Raw genomic sequence first — 22,822 nt, forward strand, 5'->3', positions numbered from 1 at the left:
CATTTTGGATGTCAAACAATGTACAGTAAGAAGCAGAAAAACAAGGAACATGCCTACGATTTTCACATCATGGCCTCATGGAGAGCATCCAAAAGACAAGAATTTCAGAATTAATACAATAAAAAAAAAAAAAAAAAAAGATGCTGCTGTAATGGATATGAGGACGTTTGCGTGCCCCAGCTTAACCAAATTTTTACAAACTGATACAAAAGGTCACAGGAGGAGGATCTGATCATTCAAATAAAATCAAGGGACAAATGTTGCAAGGGAAAACTGCATGACCACTGTTGCTAAGGAGAAGTAAAAACAGCCAGCCAACAAGGAGACACACATATGTGTACATATAACTCCATCAACCTTGTTAGAAGAACAGAGTCTTGGATGTATTTTACAGGTGGTCAATAAAAGGAAAAGCATTAAAAAAATAATCTATGAATATATTGTGATATTCATGCAGGGCCAAGTTTCCCAAAACTGTCCTTGCACTTTAATCATCTTTATTGACTCTACACAAAGCTAAAAATATTCTAAGTCGTTATGGCATGGGTCAGATGTCTGCTAAAAAAAATGGAAAATCTGTTTTTTTGTTGTCAAGTCAGGCTGGAGTACAACAAGTGGAAAACAAAGGGGGGATAGAGATGATTTTAGTACAACGATTTTAATCTGGGAAGCCCAAGCCTGATCTGTGTACAGGGTAGCTTTAGAGTGCATATGGTACGGTGGTTTTGTAACAAAAGAAAATACTACCAAAAAAGTGTTTTGATGTTTTGATGATGCCATTGTTTTTTGTAAAAACTTCATTAAAATTTCTATGTATTTCAGTTCTACTGAGTGTTATTTTCCTGCCAGGTTCTTTAAAAATGACTATTAACACGACAGGAGCGTGCTGTGATTTAAATTTACCATAAACAGCAGGACGATAATATTCCTCCACGTCCTGATACTCTTTAGTTGCCGAAATTGGTCTGTGTGAGGCTGTTACATGGCAGCAATCAACTAATTGGATGACATAAATCCAATACCTAGTTCCTGACGAGAATTATTCCTCTGTGGTTCAACATGTGTTTGACTCAAGACTGCGCTACAAAGTTGACATTGGGTGATGCCCCTGGTGAGCAGATGGGACAGATACAGTTTGTCTGGACTCATCAGGGCCAGTGTTGAATCACTGAGTGAAGCAGTACAGTCTGCTCTGCACTGCAGCTTCAATTTTATCTCAGTTTTAAAATTAAAAGTACAATTGGATACAATCAGGGTAGGGCCCACTCAAGATGGTGATTAGATGATTAGTGAGCCAACCACTTCCTGTGAAAAGAAATATCCTGTGATGCATTGCTGCTCTCATGTGCTTGACATAATTGTAATTAAAAAAGAGTCAAGCTGTGCAGGTACACTGCAGCCACAGCTCACTGAAGGCCAAGCTTGAAAAAGTACTGAACTGAAACAAGAGTCTGAGAAATCCAGATGCTTATAGCTGACCCTCAGTCATCATGATACAGCGGTCTTTGTCCCCTTTGACCTCAAGCTAAACAGATTAACACTGACATGATGTTTCAAATTTGATCATTCCTCAGTTGACCTTCTCTTGACTGAACTAAATGCATTATTTGAGCTCCACTCCTGACATGTGCTGCACTGTGAAATGACAAATGGTCTTTCTGTCACTTTATGACAGATGATACTGTAGGAGGGAATATAAAGGATTGCATTTGTTTTAAAAAGTCCTTCAACAGACTTTTTCCTGTTGCCTGAGTCCAGATCTTTGAATTTACCCACTAAATCGAGTTGTGATCAGTCTGGCATTGTGACATAAATCCACAGAGCACCGCAGGGGACTAACGATTAGCCAATCAGCACCATGGGTAGGACTATTGCCGTTGTCAAGCTGTTGTTAGGCTGTTATCTAGCGGTGCGCCAAAACTAATGAGGAGAAATAACAACAATGGCGAGCGCTAGACAAGATAGACACTGCAGCTGAGGCTGAGCTAAAACTGCATGTCTTCTCTATATTGCGTGACATCGTACTTTATTTCACTTCTCTCTGCTCCACACTTAAAGCAATGGCAAAACAGGTATGTTGGCATGGTTACGCATCAGTGTGGACTTAATATGATGTGATATGAAGATTCAGGCAGATATGTTGGTCTATCATGATTGGTTAGGAAAATCGTTAGATTGGACACTGTCAAAGTTTAGAGTTTAAAGTTTACAAAGTGTAACGAGTTGACAACTCTGATACCAGGCAAAGTAGATTGCAAAATGTAAAACAAAAACAAAAACTGGTGGTAGCCATGGTAACAGCTGTTTATCCTGCAGACTCATGGGCATGTGACTGATGGGAAGTTAATAATGGCTAACCTCTATTAAGATGTGTTTCAGTGTTTCTTGACAGGAAGTGATCATTTGACGTCACAGAGGAGCGCCACGCCCCGAAGGATCCAGTATTCAGGAGGAAGTGACGTCTTCAGATCTACAGCTGCGATGTAATTCATGTCGGTCCTGACTGGCTTCTTGTAGACTGGACAGGAGTAGAGGCGGGGGTCCTTCACACCTGCAGCACGGGTGAAGAAAATCCAAAACAGAATCTTTAACACTTTTGATGGAAAGTGACAGAAAACAGAGAACCAGATGGTAAAATCATCTCTCAATTAAGTTCATAATGAAACATCTTGAAACATAGAAGTAATTTAAGTCAATGAAATATTTAAATCAGTGAGGAGATGCCACTGGGACACCGAGCTGTGTTCAACAAAACATCTGTTTTTATAAAGTCAAAGTCTGCTCAAATCAGGCAAACAACTCGGATTAGGAGACCATGGTTATTTCCTTCTACTCCCACAGCGCCACCTTATTGTTCTTTGGTTTTTATGCAGCTTGGTAGGTGGTTGGCTGTTAGCCTGTCAGTGACACCATGCTGAAGTGCTGCTTGAGTGTTTTTCAATCCTGCCCCCCATCAGCACAAAAACCAACAATCATTTCACCAGCAAACAAACAGCCCTTGTCTGGTCAGTGATCAGAGATACACAGTGTCTAATCTCTTTAAAGGGTGTCACAATTAAGTAGACACACACACACAAGCATGACACACACAAGCATGACATATGTACTCATTGATGCTCTTGCAGCCACTTGACTACAGACACATCCCTCACCGGTCCCCTTTCCACTGATGCACACACACACTTAAACCCAGCAGGCAGCCTTCTTGAGGGAGAAGCTGGGAGGGGACACGGTGTAAACAAACCACATTACGCGTATCATTGGATCATTAATTCATTTCCCAGGCAGCCTCGCTCGCAGGCGTCCACAGGGGCCCCGTCTCTCTGCTGCCTGCCTGAATATAGTCTGGTCTTATCCAGAACAAACGCTGTGCAACATACTGCTGGTAATCTATTCCCAGACAAAATAAATAGCACTTAGTCTGCCTGACATTTAAATGTTACATCCATCTATTCTGAATGACTGCGTGGGATGCAAATGTTGAGGAGGAGAGAAGAGGGATAGACTGAGACTGACAAAAGACTGGAAAGACTGATCCTGTAGAGAAAAGACAGGATTAAAGCCTCTCATGGTCAGATTAGAGCTTTTACTCAGGCACATCAAAATACAGATTCTTTTTTCAACTTTAAGGAGTAGTGTGTAGGATTTAGAGGAATTTAGTAGTATCTAGGGGTGAGGATTGCAGATTATAACCAGCTGAAACTTCTGGTTAGAGTTCATTCAGTGCTTATTGTTCAGGAGGTTTTTACTTGGAATTGAACCATCCAAAGAGGTCTGTTCCTCTTCAACACAAATGGACCAGGTGATTTCAACTGGTAAAAACGCTCAATAAAGCAGTTTCACATTTTTTCTGACACTGCTTGTAATGTAGGAGTTCCTAACAACAGTGGCAGACACAAAAATGTGAATGGACCTGGGCTAGTGTAGAAACATGGCTGTGCGGCATGGCGTACTCCGTGGACGAGAACCTGCTACCCATGTAGATATAAATGGCTCATTCTAAGGAAATGAGAACATGACAATTCTTATTCTCAGGTGATTATACACTAAAGAAAATGTAATATATTATACTATTATATTATATGCAAATGGAAAAAAAGTAAGGAAACTTCCTCCACCTAATGTTCTCAGATAATCAACTCACCATTATTCTCAGCGTACATCCTGATCACAGGCATCATCTCGAAGAGGACTTTGGGTTTAGAGTCGATGAGTTTGCAGTTGCGGCGGTCCCAGCCGGCTCCCTCTAGGTACAGGCCGTACACATACACTCCCTCTGCAGGAGGCTGGGTGATGTCGTCCTTCATCCACCTGGTCACCTCGTTGCACAGCACCATGCGGTCTAGGGCCCAGCCCTTGTTGGCCCGAGTGATCTCCTACAAAGCAGGGACAAATCTAAGGGTAAATGTGAGCGGTTTAACACAGCAGGACACGTGAGCGACAGCTGACATTTGGCAACTGTTTCCCCACAAAAGAAAAAAAAAATCAATTTTGAGAACAGGGCTGTAATAGAGGTACAATAAGAAAGCACTGTGTAGGGCAGTAAAGTGCACTCTATCAATGGTGGTGTTCTGCGAGATGCTGTGCCAACAGAAAGTAAATAAATCCCATACGACTCAAAAGGAGCAAAGCGTGAGGGCAGAGTGCACACTAAATAAATGAAATGTGTGTATTGTACTCCCTCAGTCGTTTTATTCTCATTTTGAAAGAGAGCAAAATAAAAAACAGACAAAAACCTTATTGAACAAAATTGAACAGATAGGAACTAATAACAAATGACAAGGACAGACACAGAATCAGAGCCTCTGCAGACAGTTTGTGACGCCACTGGTCCAATAAAAGCCGCAGTGTTTCTCCTGAGAAGGCTCAGTGAGAGGAAATGACGGCTATATTTGGTAACTAACGCTGAGGTCCAACAAATCCCCGCTCAATAAAATACAGACATCTGCATCCACAATATCTTCTCTGTCTCTGAACATGCAGCTGGGATTTTGCTACCGAGTGGAATAAATAAGTCTAGGAAGTAGTCAAATGTGCAAACCTGACACCAATGCTAAATTATTTCCAATTCATACTACCAAATTGTGAATGCATGTGTTGGCCCTGAAAACACTGCTCAGACCTCAGGTCTCTATCTCAGCTCAGTTTCTGTATATGAAAACCAGACCTCAGATCTGGTTTTGGAGATATTCTGCTGACAAAGAGTCAAAATGTAGATAACCTGCCTGGTGGAGGCAGTAATGGACGAGCAAAAGACAAATTTGAAGTTTCACATCACTATATTTACATTTTTTTGACACTGTCTCTTGGATGCTTGCAGCTTATGGTCTGGCACCTGTTCACTACCAATTTACAAAGCCCCAATCTCACCTGAACGCTGTGGAGGTACACAGCCATAAATGTCCTGAACAGAAAATAAGAAGATACAGGCAGAGGGCAGCGTCTCTGCAGAAACATTGTTTTGTTGGAAAACAAAACAATGTTTCTGCAGAGACATTGTTTTGTTGGAAAATCCTGCACTGTCAACCTTCATAGGATGCAGATCGGTTTTATCCTTAATTTTAACAGTATTTCCTGTATAAATAAAATTAATGCTCACTGTAGTTTCCGGTCAGTAAAGTCATCTTGTATCAAGAGCACCTCAGAAAATGCTTCCATCAAAAGACAGTAAGGACAAAAGGTGCAGAACAAGATGCGAAAGCATTAGCTGAGCCCCAAGTTATAAGAAAAACACAGTAAATTAATTAATAAATTGTTTACAGCAAAGTGCACTGAAATGAATATTACCATGCGATTTTCACTTATTTTTAAGGTCCAGTTTGTAGGATTTAGGGGGATACATTGGCAGTGATAGAATATAATAAGTATGTTTTCTTTAGTGTATATGTAACCAGTGGATTTTAGTGTTGTCTGCATTGTGTTGATATGAAGAGGCCCAGACTATGGATATCTTTGGAGGTGAACTCCAATCATTCGTAACAACTCTGACAGCAAGAGATAAAAACAAAATCCTCTGTCAAATACAACCATATAAACTTGAGCCCCTCTCCCATGGAGCACAACAGCAAAAGGGCGGCCATGTTACATTCTATTAAGTATGATAAAACACAGCAAACATACCCAACAACAAGGTAAAATAAAAATTCTTTGTCAAATACAACCAAATAAAATCAAGCCCTCTCACAAATAAGATGACACGGGATTACGTTAGCATAAAATGAATTTATAAACAGCTTAACAGCACTAAAGCACAGAAATTACTACGAGAGCAATGTCACTCTTCCATGGAGTATACAGCAAAAGGGTAGAGGCAAGGCAGGAGACACCCCAATTTGACTGCTCTATAATTGACCCTACAACATATGATCATCAGAATCGATGTGTTTTCCACATTTTAGAATGAGCCATTTATATCTACATGAACGGGTCCTTGTCTATGTGATCTCCATGTCACAGCATCTACAGTAGCCCAGAACAGACGAACCAGACACTGGCTCCAGACAGGGCCATTTGCATCTTCAGGACAGCCTCTATAGTTGGCAGCCTCTCTGCGACCAGCCACACAGCATCAGAAAAACACTTACTACTGTGTTTTGTTTTTACTGGATTAAACCACTGGTTTGTTTTGGAGAGGAGGAGACCACTGAGGATAATTCGGCTCCTGGTAATAACTTCCTGAACAGTGAAAATTGAAGGAATCATAACTGGGAGCTCATGCTTGGCACATGGGAAAAGGTTCAGCTGGTTGCACTCTGCAGTCCTCACCACTAGAGGCCACTTAATCGTATACACTGTTCCTTTAATGTTCAATAGAATTCTAGTTAAGTCAATTTTACTTATGTAATTTGACAAATCTGGATACATGTCTGAATTAATAACATATAATGTAATAAAATACATTGATGAACAACAGGGGAATGACTTGAAATCTGGATTAGGTTTAACAGATTACATTCATTCCCCTCACATAAATATAAATTGAAATTCATTGGAAAACAAAAAGAAATGTGTGTGTACTTGGTTGCCTGCCTGCCTGCCTGTGCGTGCGTGCGTGCGTGTGTGTTTGTGTGTGTGATGGCCGTGTGCCTGCTTCTCCCTCAGCGTGCCATCTGGTCTCCTCCCCAGCGGTGGGTAGGTAGGTAGGTAGCCTGATGCTGTGCGTACCTGTCTCATGGCTGTCAGGAAGCCCTGCGGGTTGAAGAAGCCTGTCATCCAGAAGCAGTTGGGCCGCCCTTCAAAGATCCAAGCCTGGAACTGCCGGTTCCGCTCAAGCAACTCTGTGAACCAGAACCCCAGGGTGCTGGAGGCCCACGATGCCTGAAAGACAAAGACAAACAACAACATGAACAAAACATTACAATGAAACACAGAAAGCTGTCATCCACATGGATCAGAGGAGAAGACAACAGGGAGACATGAAAGAATGGATTGTGAATCACTGTGTGGAGAGAGAAAATAGAATAAAAAAAAAAACATAACAAAACACAGTCGAGTGGAGGCAAATGGGCCGAAAGCACTGCTGGTAGAAAAACTCTGAATCCCAGCCAGGGAGCCATTAAAGTCTAAATTATTGTAATCATGTAATGTTTGTGAGGGCATGATATGAATGCAAACAGAATGACTCCAATATAAGGTACGGGAAAAGTCATGCCAAGTCATACCTCTTTGTTTTCTCTTGTTCCCCCTCTCTCAATATTAATAACCCAGCATCTCCATCTACTAAGTTTGTTACAACAAGAATTGTTTTCATTCATCACTGAAGTGGATTCCTGTGCTGTGGGTAAAATTTTAAAGTAAAGTACATAAATAAAAGGTAAGGAGCATCAGTGTAGGCTAAAGAGATATTAGAATTTGACTGATGACCTCCTTTTTAGGTAGCAAGACATATCTGATGTTATCGGAAACAAACAAGCAAACCTTTGATTTACGAGAGGAAGATAATAACATCAGAGAAATTACACCTGCACAGTAATAAAAAGACCTTTCAGATATTAACGTGTGCCTCCAGGCTCTCTCAAGTGGCTTGTTAGCATTCTTTACTGAAAGCAAAGGGCAATAACATTGTCTGATTTTGTTGAAGTTTAAGTCCACAAATGAGTTGCAAAGTGATTTCCTGTGAGTGTATTATCACGTTAAGGCCAAAGAGGGTTTTTAGCAAATTTTTAATTCAAGCCACTCCTCTCAACCAACCTTCTTCCAGCGGGCAGGAATGCGGGCATCATACATACAATCCAGGGCATCCCGCAGATTCTCGCTCATGATGATAGTGCCATCGATAGCCAGCTTGAGGTCCGTGAGGGTGTTTCGGACCAGAACTATGACTCTCTGCATCCGATCGATCTCCTGACGCAGGAAGATGTTCATGGGCTGGAAAGGACCCATCTTCTGGAGGCGTTCTCTCACCTGGTTACATTTAAATCAGATGAGAGGATCAAACTTTGATGAACCTCCTGAAGAATTTATAATGCATGGAGCGAAGATGCATGAGCACACACAGGCCTTCTGTGTTGATACATAAAGACACTTTCATTAGCTGGAAATGTACCAGGAATCATCCACAATTCTGTTAACCTCCACTCCACTATAAAATAAGGATAAGTTTGATCCATTTGCAACTTTGAAGTGTTGCATAAGTTTTTCTCTCTCATGTGGATAATACAAACTGTTGTGAGGTTTCTATAGTAAATACAGAAAAGGACAGTAAAGATGGAGAGATCATTCCTTCTTTGAAAATGTGTACATTGATTGATTTCATTGATTGATTTCCTTTTTATTTAAATGTTGAAGGAAACCTTCACCCACAAAATGACTTGATTGGAGATCAAGTTAACAGCAAGAACTATATCAAAACATCTGTTTACAAACTCTCACACAACTCAGGCAGTAAAATTCAAGTCTCATTTATCCAGTCGTACGCTCACTACTTCCCATACACATGCAATTTTACAAAAAACCCTCAGTATTGGAGTCTGGCAGTTCAGTTTTAGTAAGTTAGTAAGTTTTCAATGAAATGCATGTGTTTGGAAAGTACTCAGCATACAACTGGATAAATGAGACTTGCATTATACTGCACGTGTTGTGCGAGAGTTTGTAAAAGGATGTTTTGATATAGTTTTGTTGTTGTTTAATGTTGTCCCCATCAATCAGTAAATTAATATTTTCCATGAAGGCATGTGAGAAAGACGAAAGAAAGTTTTCCTTAATGTAACACAGCATGACTTCCTGATTTACAAACTTTCATTCTGTTTGTGAAGTATTCCTTTACCATAACTGTATTTATTCAATTCAATTCAATTTTATTTATAAAGCCCAATGTAACAAATCACAATTTGCCTCAGGGGGCTTTACAGTATACAACATCCCTCTGTCCTTTGGACCCTCACCGCAGATAAGGAAAAACTCCCCCCAAAAACCCTTTAACAGGGGAAAAATGGTAGAAACGTCAGAAAGAGCAACTGAGGAGGGATCCCTCCTCCAGGACAGACAGACGTGCAATAGATGTCGTAACAGATTAACATAATAAATTTGCAGTCATCCGTATGACACAATGATACATAAAAAGAGACAGAGAGAGAAATTGAGACAGAACCAGAGAGAGATGCAGGGCATCTCTATTCTCTATCTCTGTTCAGTTGGGCACTTCAATTCTGTACGACTGCCCTTCAATTTAAACTATATTTTTTGGCGCTAATCCAGTGGCGCCACCAGGGGGTGTGGTCAAGGGGGGCCACGGCAACTCTAATACTATCACTGACCCTCCTCCCACTGGCCTCTCTGCAAAAATGTTATTACGTAGGCTTGTTCCCAGTAAGACTTTTGTTCCCTACAATCAATGTACTGCATATTTATCTTTTTAAGAAAAAGAATAAAGTGAACGTAGGTTATGTACGTAGAGATACATAACATTTTATAACAGGATTTGTATGGAACTCAAAGTGTTAACTATGCTGGTATTTGTCTATGCACATCAGATAATTAGTAACATTACCTGTAAAATAAAGTTCAGCTGGTTGTACTCTGCAATCCTCTGTGGTAGATTCCACTAAATTCCCTGGGCTAGTCTAGTTTTAACTGCTTTATACTGTATAGACAGCCAGCCAGACAGATGGATGTGAATGTGGTAGACAGGGTGTGGTGTGCACTGACAAGTTTTCCATGATGAGCTTTGCACCTCGCCTCAGGAAAGTCACATTCTCACATCACTTTCTCTTTAGTGACAAAAAAGGATAGAAAACCCAAATAAAACAAAGCTAAATCCAGCTACGTTCACACTCCCTCTATTTCTAGTCTTTTCTCACTGTCTAACACCGTCTCAAACACACGCAACCTTCCCACCTTCGCTGACTGTAACACATCAGTCACTTCGCACAGCACACATGGTGAGTGGGGGGGAACATTGCACATGTTACTTCACTTGCCTTTAACACACCTCGGGCTGTTCATGGTGCACACACTGACATGCACAACGCATGCAAACACACATGCTTACTTCAAAAGGTACGTAGTCAGGAGGCAGTTTCTCCAGCATGTCGTCAGCCAGCCTGGACACCACAGCCTCTCTGGTTTCGCCTCCACCTGATGAGCTGTCTTTAGGCTGAATACTGAGGATTGTGTCCAGTACGTCCTTCGCCAGCTTACTCTGGTAGGTTATGTCTGCGTTGGGGTGGAGACCAAACACCTCTGGAGTGTCATAGGCTGGCAGACACTGAAAAAGATAAAACGTTGTTAACCAGAGGTCATTTGGCTCTCAGGGCATCTGTGAAAATATTTTCAGAAAGAAAAAGCCAAGATGCATTTTCTCTACTCTCACAACAAGTGCTGTGTGAGGGCCCGAGTCCCCCCATAGAGTAACTTATCACCTCACACTGAGCTGGCAGAAACAGGCTGCCAGAGCTTATGGGAGTAACACTCCAACAATGTGGAATAGGTTTTTATGTGCTTTTTTTTTTAAATTTTTTTATTTATTTTTTTTCTTAGCTTTGGTTGCCTCTTTTTACCTCAGTTTCATATACCAGGGTTCCTACAACTTGAGCCATGCAAGATTTAACAATTTTTAAAAAGTTTTTAATGCCACTCGGAATAAAAATTAAGACAAATTTTACAATGACCAAAACTGAAGGGAAACAAACACGAACCCACATCAATTACTTAAGATGAGGGACAATTTTGCCCAAATGTTTACTGTAACATAAAACACAACGAGGGTGGAACAGATCTGGGGAATACCTGGTGTTTGGCAGGTATTCTTGGCAATTTTGTGTTGTGGGATGTGGGATTCAGCTGGCTTGATTCCCATCACACTGAGTTTGAAAAACATTTTGTAAAAAATACACCAAGCCTTGTACCACTTTCAGCCAAGCCACAAAGTCTTGGTTAAACAGCCAGTTTTGATTGAATTTGTACTTTCTCCTGTCTACCAGGGTAAAGTGACATTTAACTAGCAGACTGTGGATCCTCTGCTCTGAGCATCCTGGCCAAAGACAAAACCTGATTCTGATTTATTATTTTAAGAAAAGGGACAGTGAGCACTGATTAACATCTTAACAAATGTAAATGCACGCAAAATAGCTTAAAGGCTGGTTTTCATCGGCAGGCCCTCCACCAGCTGTAAAAAGGCATCCCAGAAAAATTAAAAGCAACAATAATATACAACATGTAACACAGGTCAAAAACATATTGCATTATAGCAAAAAACACATCACATATAGCCTAATACCTTTACAGCCAAAGTCCATTATCGCATGTTACAGTTAAATCTTATGTATCAGTGTTCACATCTTTGGGTGTCAACTAGTCTGAGTGGGCGGAAGTTCGCTGCATAGATCAGCCTCTCATTGGGTGGAAAAAGCCACCCACTGAAGTCCCGCCCTACCACCTCCGGTTGCAGTTTTCAACACGTCCTTTACTAACTTTTGTGGTGTTTGGTCTTGCGGGGATGTAGCCATTTTTCTGCCATGGTTCGCGACCTGTAGGCGATATTTTTCTGGGCGTGTTACACCAAAACCTGTTTCCCCCCGGCAATATTTTTGCAAGCGCACCGTTGCTGTGGCACCGCCCAGAACGATTGTGATTGGTTGAAAGAAATACAAGCAGCCGGGGCGTTTTTTTCTCCAATCTTAAAGTGAGAGTCGGCCCAGCCAGACCTTTCTTTTCTTGAGAAAGGTCTGGTGAGCGAGACTAGGTGTCAACAAGCCATTTCTTGGCATTAAACTTAAATGAGTGATATGATGGAGACTCTCTAATTGTCTGTGGTACTGAATTCCACTGATGCCATGCCCTGAAGAAAAAAAAAAAGGCCTGGCTGAATGAAATTTTTTCTCAGCGGGATTGTGCAGTCTCCCCTAGCTGTCTCTCTAGTAGCTGTCAGTGGTCTGCGAGTGGTCTTGGCTCTGCTATCTTGCCCTGTAATACTGCGAGAGGCCGTCGCTAAATGTATTTGAAAAACCATTGATGTTACCAATTATTCAAAGATGTATAAGATACAATATGATAGGGTATGGTATGGTGTGGTACAGTACGGTACGATACCATATGATATAATGCAATGCGATACAATACAATACGATAGAAGATTGATTTCAGACATTTAAATACCATTCAGGCCTTATTTATAGAAGAATGAATTTGGTCTTTTCAGACTTATGAAGGATCCACGGGAACCCTGAAAACATATGTCCCCTGCACTGCACTGCTGTTTTGGTCACTACTATTAAGCCACTGTTGGCCATGGTAAGGCGTAGACAGCCAAGTGTCTCCTCTGATACATACAGTGTCACCAGCTGCTTCTTTTCACCCTCCGGTGAAGAGCTTCTGTGAGGCTGCAACATGAAGAACATTCATGAAATCCCTCCCAGTCCAACGTTGCATGTGACCAACTAGGAACTGCTAGTGGAGTGACGAAATCACTCCCTTGCTTCCCACAAACACAGCCAATACTGCTTAGTAGGCCTACGACCAAGCCAAAGGTTCAGCTGCTATAAAATAAGCTCCTGTCTCTATGGTGGTGTGTGGCTGTGTACCTATGTGTCTGTGTGAGAATATTACAATGTACGAGCATGAAGACAAGACACCAATTCATTCTTGTGCTGCACCAATTACAGGGGACCTTTGCTGCATCTCTCTTTGCCTCATTTTCTGTCAGTTTTCCACTATAACTATCTAATAAAAGGGATAAAATGCTGCAAACCATATGGATAATAAAGTTCACAAAGCAGTCAATAGCAATTTTCCTGCTGGTCTCATAGGATGAATAATTTAGGTGGATGTATGACTCACTGATATCATTGTGTATTATTTCTTTTCAAGGTCTGTTGGCTTAAAGAAATCTACAGGGAAAAAAATGAATACAAGCAAACTGCCTCAGCTCTATGCTTTATTTAAATTTTTTTAAAATTAAAATCAGGGTGTAAGTTGTTGAAATATTGATATTCGAATCTCAAAAGTGACTCAAGAAGTGAGCTGACAAACACAGCTAGAAGCTATAATTGGTTCAAAGAAGTCATGCAAGTAGCGTCTCTCTCACTGATGGCAGGATGGACCATCTGATACTGCAGTGTGACTAATGAGAGTCTTCATAAAACTGGAACATTCAAACTAACTTACTGTGTAGAGGCTGTACAAAGCTTCATTATGATCAACAATGTCATGTCAGCAAAGCCCCTTACAACCAAAGATAGATCCGATATGTTGCCAGCTTTGTTTATTTTAGACAAAAACACATCAGGGATGGTGCAATGGTGTGAAACTGCAATTAGCACATAGAACATAGAGTTTAGCATGTGCATGTTAGCACGTTTTTTGCAAACACCATTTTTTGTCTTCTTGACTGAAACAGATTGTTTTGTTTGTCTATAATTAGATTTCTATGGAGCCTGGGAGTGGCCACGGAGAGCAATAAAATGAATCCAAGCCTTGTTTCATTTGTGCAGTTATCATTCATTACCTCAACTTAACTAAGCCTTTCACACGTTTTGGTTAATTTGTGTGCACAAGATGTAATTCATGGCCCCAGTGTAATTAAATCATTTCATCTTTTTGGTTATTTTGTGCACATAAGATGTGTGTAGGTCTGATGACGTTCTATCATGATGTGACTCTGCGTGCTTAAGCCAAGTTTGGGCTCTTTTTGGTAGTAATCACTATAATAGCTTGGGTCTTTGTATTATACACGGAAGACCTTTCTTTGACATAGGTGACTCTTCACAGCCATTTGAAGACAGCAGGTATTTGTTACACCTGCAGTTTGTAACTGGAGCGAAATTGTGCACTGTTGAGGCACAATTACACACAGCAGATCTGCTAGTTACATTAGGTAGAGCCAGCATTAGACTGTTGGAAACAACCACAGACGGCCCCTGCTTATGGGCACACCAATTGTGTCATTTTGATTACAAATTATTATCTTTTGCACATTAATGGGTGTGTTGGTGATTGTCACATTGAAAACAGTTCACACAGCTCCAGAAAAATTGTGAATCCCTTAGAACTATTCTCTCTGCCTACAACTCCTTCAGGACTCTCTGTTCCTGCCAGTCTTTTGCCCGCTGTCTCCATCCTTCACATATGAACCAAAATGTGAGAATGATTTAATTAAAGGGCAACTTCAGCATTTTTCAACCTGGATCCTTTTTCCCCATGTTTTTGTGTCAAAGTGTTGTGTTGATGTGAACAACAAATTTTGAAACTGGTCCAGTATTGAGAGAGATCACTGCAGCCAGCAGCAGCGCCACACCTACAACGTAGATGGGGCAACTGTGCTCTGTCAATGTACAGTATGTCCATTAAAAGTGGTTACATATGCCACTGACAGGCTCAGATTGTTATTAGCTCAATACTAGACCAATTTCAAAAAGGGCTTATTACATCAGTCTAGGGCATTAACGACTTTAATTTTTTTCAGGTTGACTTATCTGTCAATAAAGTCTAAGTCAAGTCGACAAGTCATTTGATGACGTCATCACATTGACACGGCGGAGGAAAGTGAAGTATCTCCACACATGTGTGTCTGTCGGGCCCGAACATACTTGGGCAGAACGTAAGCGGAACGGACTCTGTGGAGGTCCGCGTGGACTCAAAGCGGACGTCCGCAAGCCCTGTGCGTGCAAAGCTCAGATTTTACGAACCGCACGGACTCCGCTCCGCGCACCAGTGACTGCTCGGCATGTATTTTTCACATCACGGGGATTTTTCACAGACATTTTTTCAGGAAACTACAATGCGGAAGTGCGCTCAACTATGAAAGCACGAATGACTGCGGACATTCCTCGCGGAGTCCGCTCCGCTTATAGTACGCCCGAGTATGTTCACTTAGTCAAGGATAAAGTATCAGCGTAAGCCAATCAGAGGCAGTGATTGCATTCCGTACACAAGCACACAGAGAGAGAGAGAGGGAAAAAACACACAATTTGTTGACTCCTCCCGGGGGGTGTCGACTTGTGCCACTGACGTCGATATGTCGACTTTTCTGTTAATGCCCTACATCAGTCACTGAGAGACAAAACCATGGAAAAACAGATTTCAGGTATTTTCCCAGGTGCCATGGATGATTATTACCTGTTTCTGACAATGTGGATGACGCCTTTGAATTCGACTTCCACCAGTATTTATTTGAGGGGGAGCAGAGTTAGAGAGGGGCAACAGGCAGTTCAGTGCCTTTGTTTAAAGAGTGGTTCGTGTTTGTGCATTCCTAAACTGTGCCGACAAAGTATAGAGCTACATTTCACGCAGCTTTCATCAACTATCTTTGTCAGATATGGACAGGCTGAAGTTGTGGCTAGCTGTGCTACATATATCCCAACACCCCTGTCTATAAACTGCACATGCAAACTGTCGGGTCTGCAGTGACCATTTTGACCGGGATGACCACGGCCAGTCAAAGAGGAGAAGAAATCAAGAACTAATTTTCCTAAAGAAAACTGCTGTTCCAGGAGTTGATTTACCTGCTGCACACAGAGTGGAGGTAGGCTAATGCTCTCAGCTAAAGTTATTATGTTGACCTGCAGAACGTTACACATGAAAGTGTGGCAGGATAACAGCAAAAACAATCGATCAATAAACAATCAGTAGGTGCAAAATATCAGCTGATTTAGCACTAATTTTAACAAATCTATATAGGTGGATTTTCACATTTTCAGTGGTTGACAACAGTTGCAAAATAAGTGATATCAACAAGCTGACACTATCAGTGCCACAGTGTGTGCATGGTGGAAAAATATATTTATGCTTCAGAATTATACAGCCTTTGATATATTTTACACCTACATTTGTCCTTTCTATGCACCAAGGACATACTTACTGGCAATGAGTGAAGATGCTAACATTAGTTATTCTAGGAGCCCCTATGCACAGTCTAACAAGACAAAATAATCATTTGTTATTGCCACTGCGGGGAAATTTGCAGCATTACAGCAGCAAAGGGGATAGTGGAATAACAAGAAGCATCAGCAAGATATGATAAATTTGTGAACAGTAAACACAAATAAAAACCTCTGCTGCCTGATGTCCTGCCCTCTCTTTCTCTCTCTCTATCTCCCTAGCCTTTTTTTACACAGAGATCACGCTATAAGGACACTACAAAGTTCCTATTTTATGCCTCCTTTGCATTTTTACACCGAACCAAGTGATGGCAGCATCATTCCATTCCAGTGTTGGCTTCTAGTGTGACATAAAACACAGGCGTCAGCGGTGCTTTCTAAACAACATCTATGACATTAACGTGTCATTAACAATCATTTACCAGCCCTGTTATATGACGGCTGATGTCATACTTCCCTTGGAAGGAACTCCCACATCTCACTGTTTTTCCAATTTGTGAACATTTATGGCCACTGTTCTTCTTTTTTGAGTAAGCTGCTAACTGCTAACAGCTACTTTTAAAATCACCTGCAGTGGGTCACATGCATGCCGCCTATGATACTATCATGCAGGCTGTCCTGTTCATACAGACACCATTTTGGCGCTATTACTATCCCATGGCAGTTTACCTTATATACAGAATGGCGAGACGGTATAACAGCATGATATTCCCGCCTTTAACAGGTAGTGTAACCAGGGTTTCTCTCTCTCTCTCTCGTCTGCTCTTTGTGCATATACTCTGGCTCAAATAAAAACAAGCGGCGATCGACTACAATTGACTACATTGTCGAAATCAGGTAAATAATCATCCATGACACTTAAAACCTTGTAGACAACACTAAACTATGTTTTCTGTAAACTACTCTGGTACTCTCCTCAGATCTCATGCACGTTTCCTCTGTTATCCTCCTGCAACAAGTTACATATTGTGAAATTTCAGAACAAAACCTCTGCTTAACGAGGCAATAACAAACAGACCGGATCAAGTGAAAGGTAAAGGGACACTTCAGACACTTATAATAACAATCTAAGCAAAAATAACCACTTTTAAAGCTATAGTTGGTAATCCTGTTCAGAAACACTTTTTGTTATACTGGGTGAAATGGTCCTTCTATCCTGAGAGTAGTCAATACATAATGTGTTCAGAAAAAGGAATGAAAAAAATCCGACCTCTGTGGCAGCTGCAGGCCTGTAAAAACCCTGACCAATCCCTGCGAGTCGGTGCGAATGTAAAGAACCAATCAGATGCCTTCATGTCTCATCCTGCCCGAGCCCCCCTCCATCCCTCCCTCCCTCCTCCCTGCGTGCACTCATCACGTGTCACCGTTGCTGGAAATATTCAGCACACTCCTCAGCAGAAATACTGAGTTAGCAGGAGTTTGCTGAACAATAGCAGAGAAAATGCAGCCAAAAGTACCACTTCCAGTATTACTTGTAACGGCTCGCCCCGCTAAACAGGCTGAGAAAAGAAAGTCGGAGGCAGAAAAGGCTGCGACAAAAAAGGCTTTGGATAAAGCGAGAGGACAAACCAGACATCAACATCGGTGCAGCTTTTGAACGGTGGAGACAACTGAGGGAGCTGAAGGGCCTGAAAAGTGATGCAGAGGTTGCTGTCTTTCTGTTGGACAGGTAATTATTTGTTTGCTTTGGGGGATTTGTTATTTTACTCGGCTCACCTCTGCCCTGCTGACTTCTACTGCAGGAGGCACGTTCAAGTTTGTGGAGCTGTGGCTTTGGACAGAGCACTAATGGGAGGGGAAGGAGGGGGTGGAGCTTAGACGAGGTGCCGCTTTCAAATCTTGCTAGCTCTCCAACATTACCAACTATAGCTTTAAAGGATGTACAGTGATGATGTTCAACTGACACAAATGCTGGGAGAATTGGGTCCGGGTTGAAAAGTTATCTTCTAAGTTGAGGCCAGTAAGTAAATCTCATGCGTACAAGTTAACCTAAATATGGTATCATTTGAATTCAATTGAGGTAACAAATTATATCTTGTGCACGTGAGTTATATAAAACATGGCCTAGATTTTTATCTCTTTTTGGATTGAGAGTAGCTCAGTTTGCTTTGGGTAAATAGAGGCCCATGTGATGTACTGTATGTTGTCATCGGTTAGTCTATCCCTGGAACATCCATCACACTGTGTATATGCAGTCAAACATCAGGACAGGCTGATCCACTGAGTAAAATGGGAGGTGATGAGGAGAGAGTCACTGGGTGCTGGACAGAACAGTCTTTGTCCCTTGCTGTGGTCATTTATTTCCTCTTAGGGAATTTTAGCTTTGTTCCTGCCTGTCTGCATTTCATTTAAATCCACAGAAGTGTGGACACACAGACACACACACACAGACACACACACACACACACACACACACACACACACACACAGGGACACATTGTGTGTATTTATGAATAAAGTGTGAACATGTGTGTTCATATGTGCTTTTGAATGTTGTGCCTGTGTGCGTGTATGCGTGTGTGTGTGTTCTCCAAGGCTGTGTTTGTCATTCTCTATTTGAGAGGTGGTGCAGAGGAATAAGCTTGCTGAGCCTGGCAGCCCTGAGCATCCATCATAATGAAACTAGCTTTAATGAAACTAGCTCAGGAACTGCCCCCAGACACACACACACACACACACACACACACACACACACACACACACACACACACACACACACACACGGGCGCACACACACACGGGCGCAGACAGCACATACACAAACCCACTAGTTAAGCACACAAGCACACTGATAAATCATACATAATCTGTAATAAAATGAGCATGCTTGCATTCCATCTAAAAATCACACATGGCAGCCTGTATCTGGACGTGACAGGAGCGCAGTGTTAGCTGTGTGTCGGCGGAAACCTCGTATCTACAGGGCTGCTCTTTTCACTGTTTGTGATGTCACTAAAAGCTGACAACATAGAAAAAACTGAAACAAACGGGAATATCCCATGACGGGTGCAGAATTTGAACAATGTGCTAACATACATGAAAATCCTCAAGGCCGCAGCCCTTATCAGAGAACCACTCTGACATTTCTGCACCCCTGCGTCTAGTCATACAAATGCCTTCACATCTGTTGTATTATTTGTAGAAGCCAAAAATAAGTGCATCATCAATATCATCCACCTGAGAGTGACTCACCTGAATGTATGTCAGGTACTGGTCAACACTGGAGCACTTTGGGATACTGTAGCCTTTGTAGAAGTTGAAAGCAGGTCCAAACATGTCCTCACTGAACCACACCTTGGCAAAGGTGTTGAGGAGGCGTTTGTCATAGTCATCAGTCACACGGCCCCCGTATTGAATCTCTCCGATCATGTATCGCACTGTGGTCCATGATACACCCTGAGTAGATATGAAATAGTGATATACATGACGACTGGAAATACAGTTACAGTGAAATGGTTACAGTTGTTGAAAAGGCAGGAGTCAATAAATGTGTGCTTTCATTTGTGCAGTGTATTGTGAGGAGACTGGAAATAACATGGCAAAGGTAGACTTTACTCTCTGCATCCAAATGTAGTGCAAATTGTTACCGAATTTTCAGAAAATAGCAAACATAATACAAATACATGTGCTTTTCCATCCACTACTGTTATGCGCATGCTGAGGGTTGGTTTATCTAGATAAGCAGTAGGTGGCACTTATCCTCCTGTCAAGTGCCACTGCAGGAGAGGGCACAACGAGATAACCTAATTAAAAGAGCACTGGTCAAACCTCAAATGATGGAAACCAATGGCTGTGTAATAATAAAGAGCACAGTGGACGATGGAAATAGAGAGTTTTGAACAACTTATATTACTTATATTATCTTTGAAGAGTTCTGATATCAGCACTGTGTGCATAAGCATGTTAAAGGGATAGTTCGACATTTTGGCAAATTCGCCTATTGCCGTAATCCCTATAGTCATATGAATAGGTACATTAACTTTAATTGTCAGTGCCTGCAGTTCTGAGATCGGTGGGACAGAGCTGCCCGCTGAAATGGAGGTGAACGATACAGCCCCTTCTCTCCCTCAAAACTAATCAAATACACCATCAAATGACTCCAAAATGCTCTTGTGGACAACACATGGTTTGCGCATTCCCCACGCTATGAAATATAAAAATGTACAGTACAGGCCAAAAGTTTGGACACACCTTCTCATTCAATGCGTTTTCTTTATTTTCATGACTATTTACATTGTAGATTCTTACTGAAGGCATCAAAACTATGAATGAACACATGTGGAGTTATGTACTTAACCCTTGTGTTCCCCTTCAAAAAAGTTACATCCATGACCCTTCAAGTGGACAAAAATGTCCATTTTCTAGAAACTTTTGTAGTGTCCTAGAAAAGGTCACAGGGGGGTGATTTTTTGCATTCTGGGTGAAATTTCAAAATCCCAACTTTCAGCATGAAAATCCATTATTTGACCCTGTAATGCATTTTTATCCCATCCATGACCCTTCAAGTGGACAAAAATGTCCATTTTCTACAAAGTGTCCAACAAAAGGTCACAAGGGGGGTGATTTTTGTCAAGGGGGGATCATTTTGGGTTAAATCTGAAAATCCCAACTTTCAGCATGAAAATCCATTATTTGACCCTGTAATGCATTTTTATCCCATCCATGACCCTTCAAGTGGACAAAAATGTCCATTTTCTAGAAAGTGTCCAACAAAAGGTCACAAGGGGGGTGATTTTTGTCACGGGGGGTGTAATTGTGGGTTAAATTTGAAAATCCCAACTATCAGCATGAAAATCCATTATTTGACCCTGTAATGCATTTTTATCCCATCCATGACCCTTCAAGTGGACAAAATGTCCACCTGTCATTTAGCCATTTGTATTGTTGCCGGGATAAAAATGCATTACAGGCTCAAATAATGGATTTTCACGCTGAAAGTTGGGATTTTCAAATTTAACCCAGAATGACACCCCCATGCAAAAAATCAACCCCCTGTGACCTTTTGTTGGACACTTCCTAGAAAGTGGACATTTTTGTCCACTTGAAGGGTCAAGGATACGATAAAAATGCATTACAGGGTCAAATAATGGAAAAAAAAAAATCACCCCCCTGTGACCTTTAATCTCTCTGTGAGGGAGTTTTGAATTTTGGAAATGGACAAATGTCCAGGGGTCACACAAGGGTTAACAAAAAAAGGTGAAATAACTGAAAACATGTTTTATATTCTAGTTTCTTCAAAATAGCCACCCTTTGCTCTGATTACTGCTTTGCACACTCTTGGCATTCTCTCCATGAGCTTCAAGAGGTAGTCACCTGAAATGGTTTTCCAACAGTCTTGAAGGAGTTCCCAGAGGTATTTAGCACTTCTTGGCCCCTTTGCCTTCACTCTGCGGTCCAGCTCACCCCAAACCATCTCGATTGGGTTCAGGTCCGGTGACTGTGGAGGCCAGGTCATCTGCCGCAGCACTCCATAACTCTCCTTCTTGGTCAAATAGCCCTTACACAGCCTGGAGGTGTGTTTGGGGTCATTGTCCTGTTGAAAAATAAACGATCGTCCAACTAAACGCAAACCGGATGGGATGGCATGTCGCTGCAGGATGCTGTGGTAGCCATGCTGGTTCAGTGTGCCTTCAATTTTGAATAAATCCCCAACAGTGTCACCAGCAAAACACCCCCACACCATCACACCTCCTCCTCCATGCTTCACAGTGGGAACCAGGCATGTGGAATCCATCCGTTCACCTTTTCTGCGTCTCACAAAGACACGGCGGTTGGAACCAAAGATCTCAAATTTGGACTCATCAGACCAAAGCACAGATTTCCACTGGTCTAATGTCCATTCCTTGTGTTTCTTGGCCCAAACAAATCTCTTCTGCTTGTTGCCTCTCCTTAGCAGTGGTTTCCTAGCAGCTATTTGACCATGAAGGCCTGATTGGCGCAGTCTCCTCTTAACAGTTGTTCTAGAGATGGGTCTGCTGCTAGAACTCTGTGTGGCATTCATCTGGTCTCTGATCTGAGCTGCTGTTAACTTGTGATTTCTGAGACTGGTGACTCGGATGAACTTATCCTCAGAAGCAGAGGTGACTCTTGGTCTTCCTTTCCTGGGTCGGTCCTCATGTGTGCCAGTTTCGTTGTAGCGCTTGATGGTTTTTGCGACTCCACTTGGGGACACATTTAAAGTTTTTGCAATTTTCCGGACTGACTGACCTTCATTTCTTAAAGTAATGATGGCCACTTGTTTTTCTTTAGTTAGCTGATTGGTTCTTGCCATAATATGAATTTTAACAGTTGTCCAATAGAGCTGTCGGCTGTGTATTAACCTGACTTCTGCACAACACAACTGATGGTCCCAACCCCATTGATAAAGCAAGAAATTCCACTAATTAACCCTGATAAGGCACACCTGTGAAGTGGAAACCATTTCAGGTGACTACCTCTTGAAGCTCATGGAGAGAATGCCAAGAGTGTGCAAAGCAGTAATCAGAGCAAAGGGTGGCTATTTTGAAGAA

At 41.7% G+C, this 22,822-nt stretch overlaps 1 protein-coding gene across 4 annotated transcripts in view; it reads right to left on the bottom strand.

The window, feature by feature from the left end:
- dnah5 (dynein, axonemal, heavy chain 5) overlaps nucleotides 1-22,822 on the bottom strand; it is a 146,521-nt gene that overhangs the window by 2,621 nt on the left and 121,078 nt on the right. For 3 of the 4 annotated variants that reach the window (XM_049584936.1, XM_049584934.1, XM_049584937.1), the window contains 6 exons: nucleotides 19,506-19,709; nucleotides 10,490-10,705; nucleotides 8,191-8,403; nucleotides 7,165-7,317; nucleotides 4,145-4,376; nucleotides 101-2,551 (listed from right to left, as the gene is read on the bottom strand). In XM_049584936.1, coding sequence (XP_049440893.1) covers nucleotides 2,400-2,551; nucleotides 4,145-4,376; nucleotides 7,165-7,317; nucleotides 8,191-8,403; nucleotides 10,490-10,705; nucleotides 19,506-19,709 — 1,170 coding nt within the window. In that variant the 3' untranslated portion in view covers nucleotides 101-2,399. Of the gene's footprint in view, nucleotides 1-100; nucleotides 2,552-4,144; nucleotides 4,377-7,164; nucleotides 7,318-8,190; nucleotides 8,404-10,489; nucleotides 10,706-19,505; nucleotides 19,710-22,822 lie in introns of those variants that run through there. The other variant, XM_049584935.1, reaches the window with a different exon arrangement.

The sequence above is a fragment of the Epinephelus fuscoguttatus genome, linkage group LG8 (genome assembly GCF_011397635.1).
Source record: "Epinephelus fuscoguttatus linkage group LG8, E.fuscoguttatus.final_Chr_v1".
NCBI lineage: Eukaryota > Metazoa > Chordata > Actinopteri > Perciformes > Serranidae > Epinephelus > Epinephelus fuscoguttatus.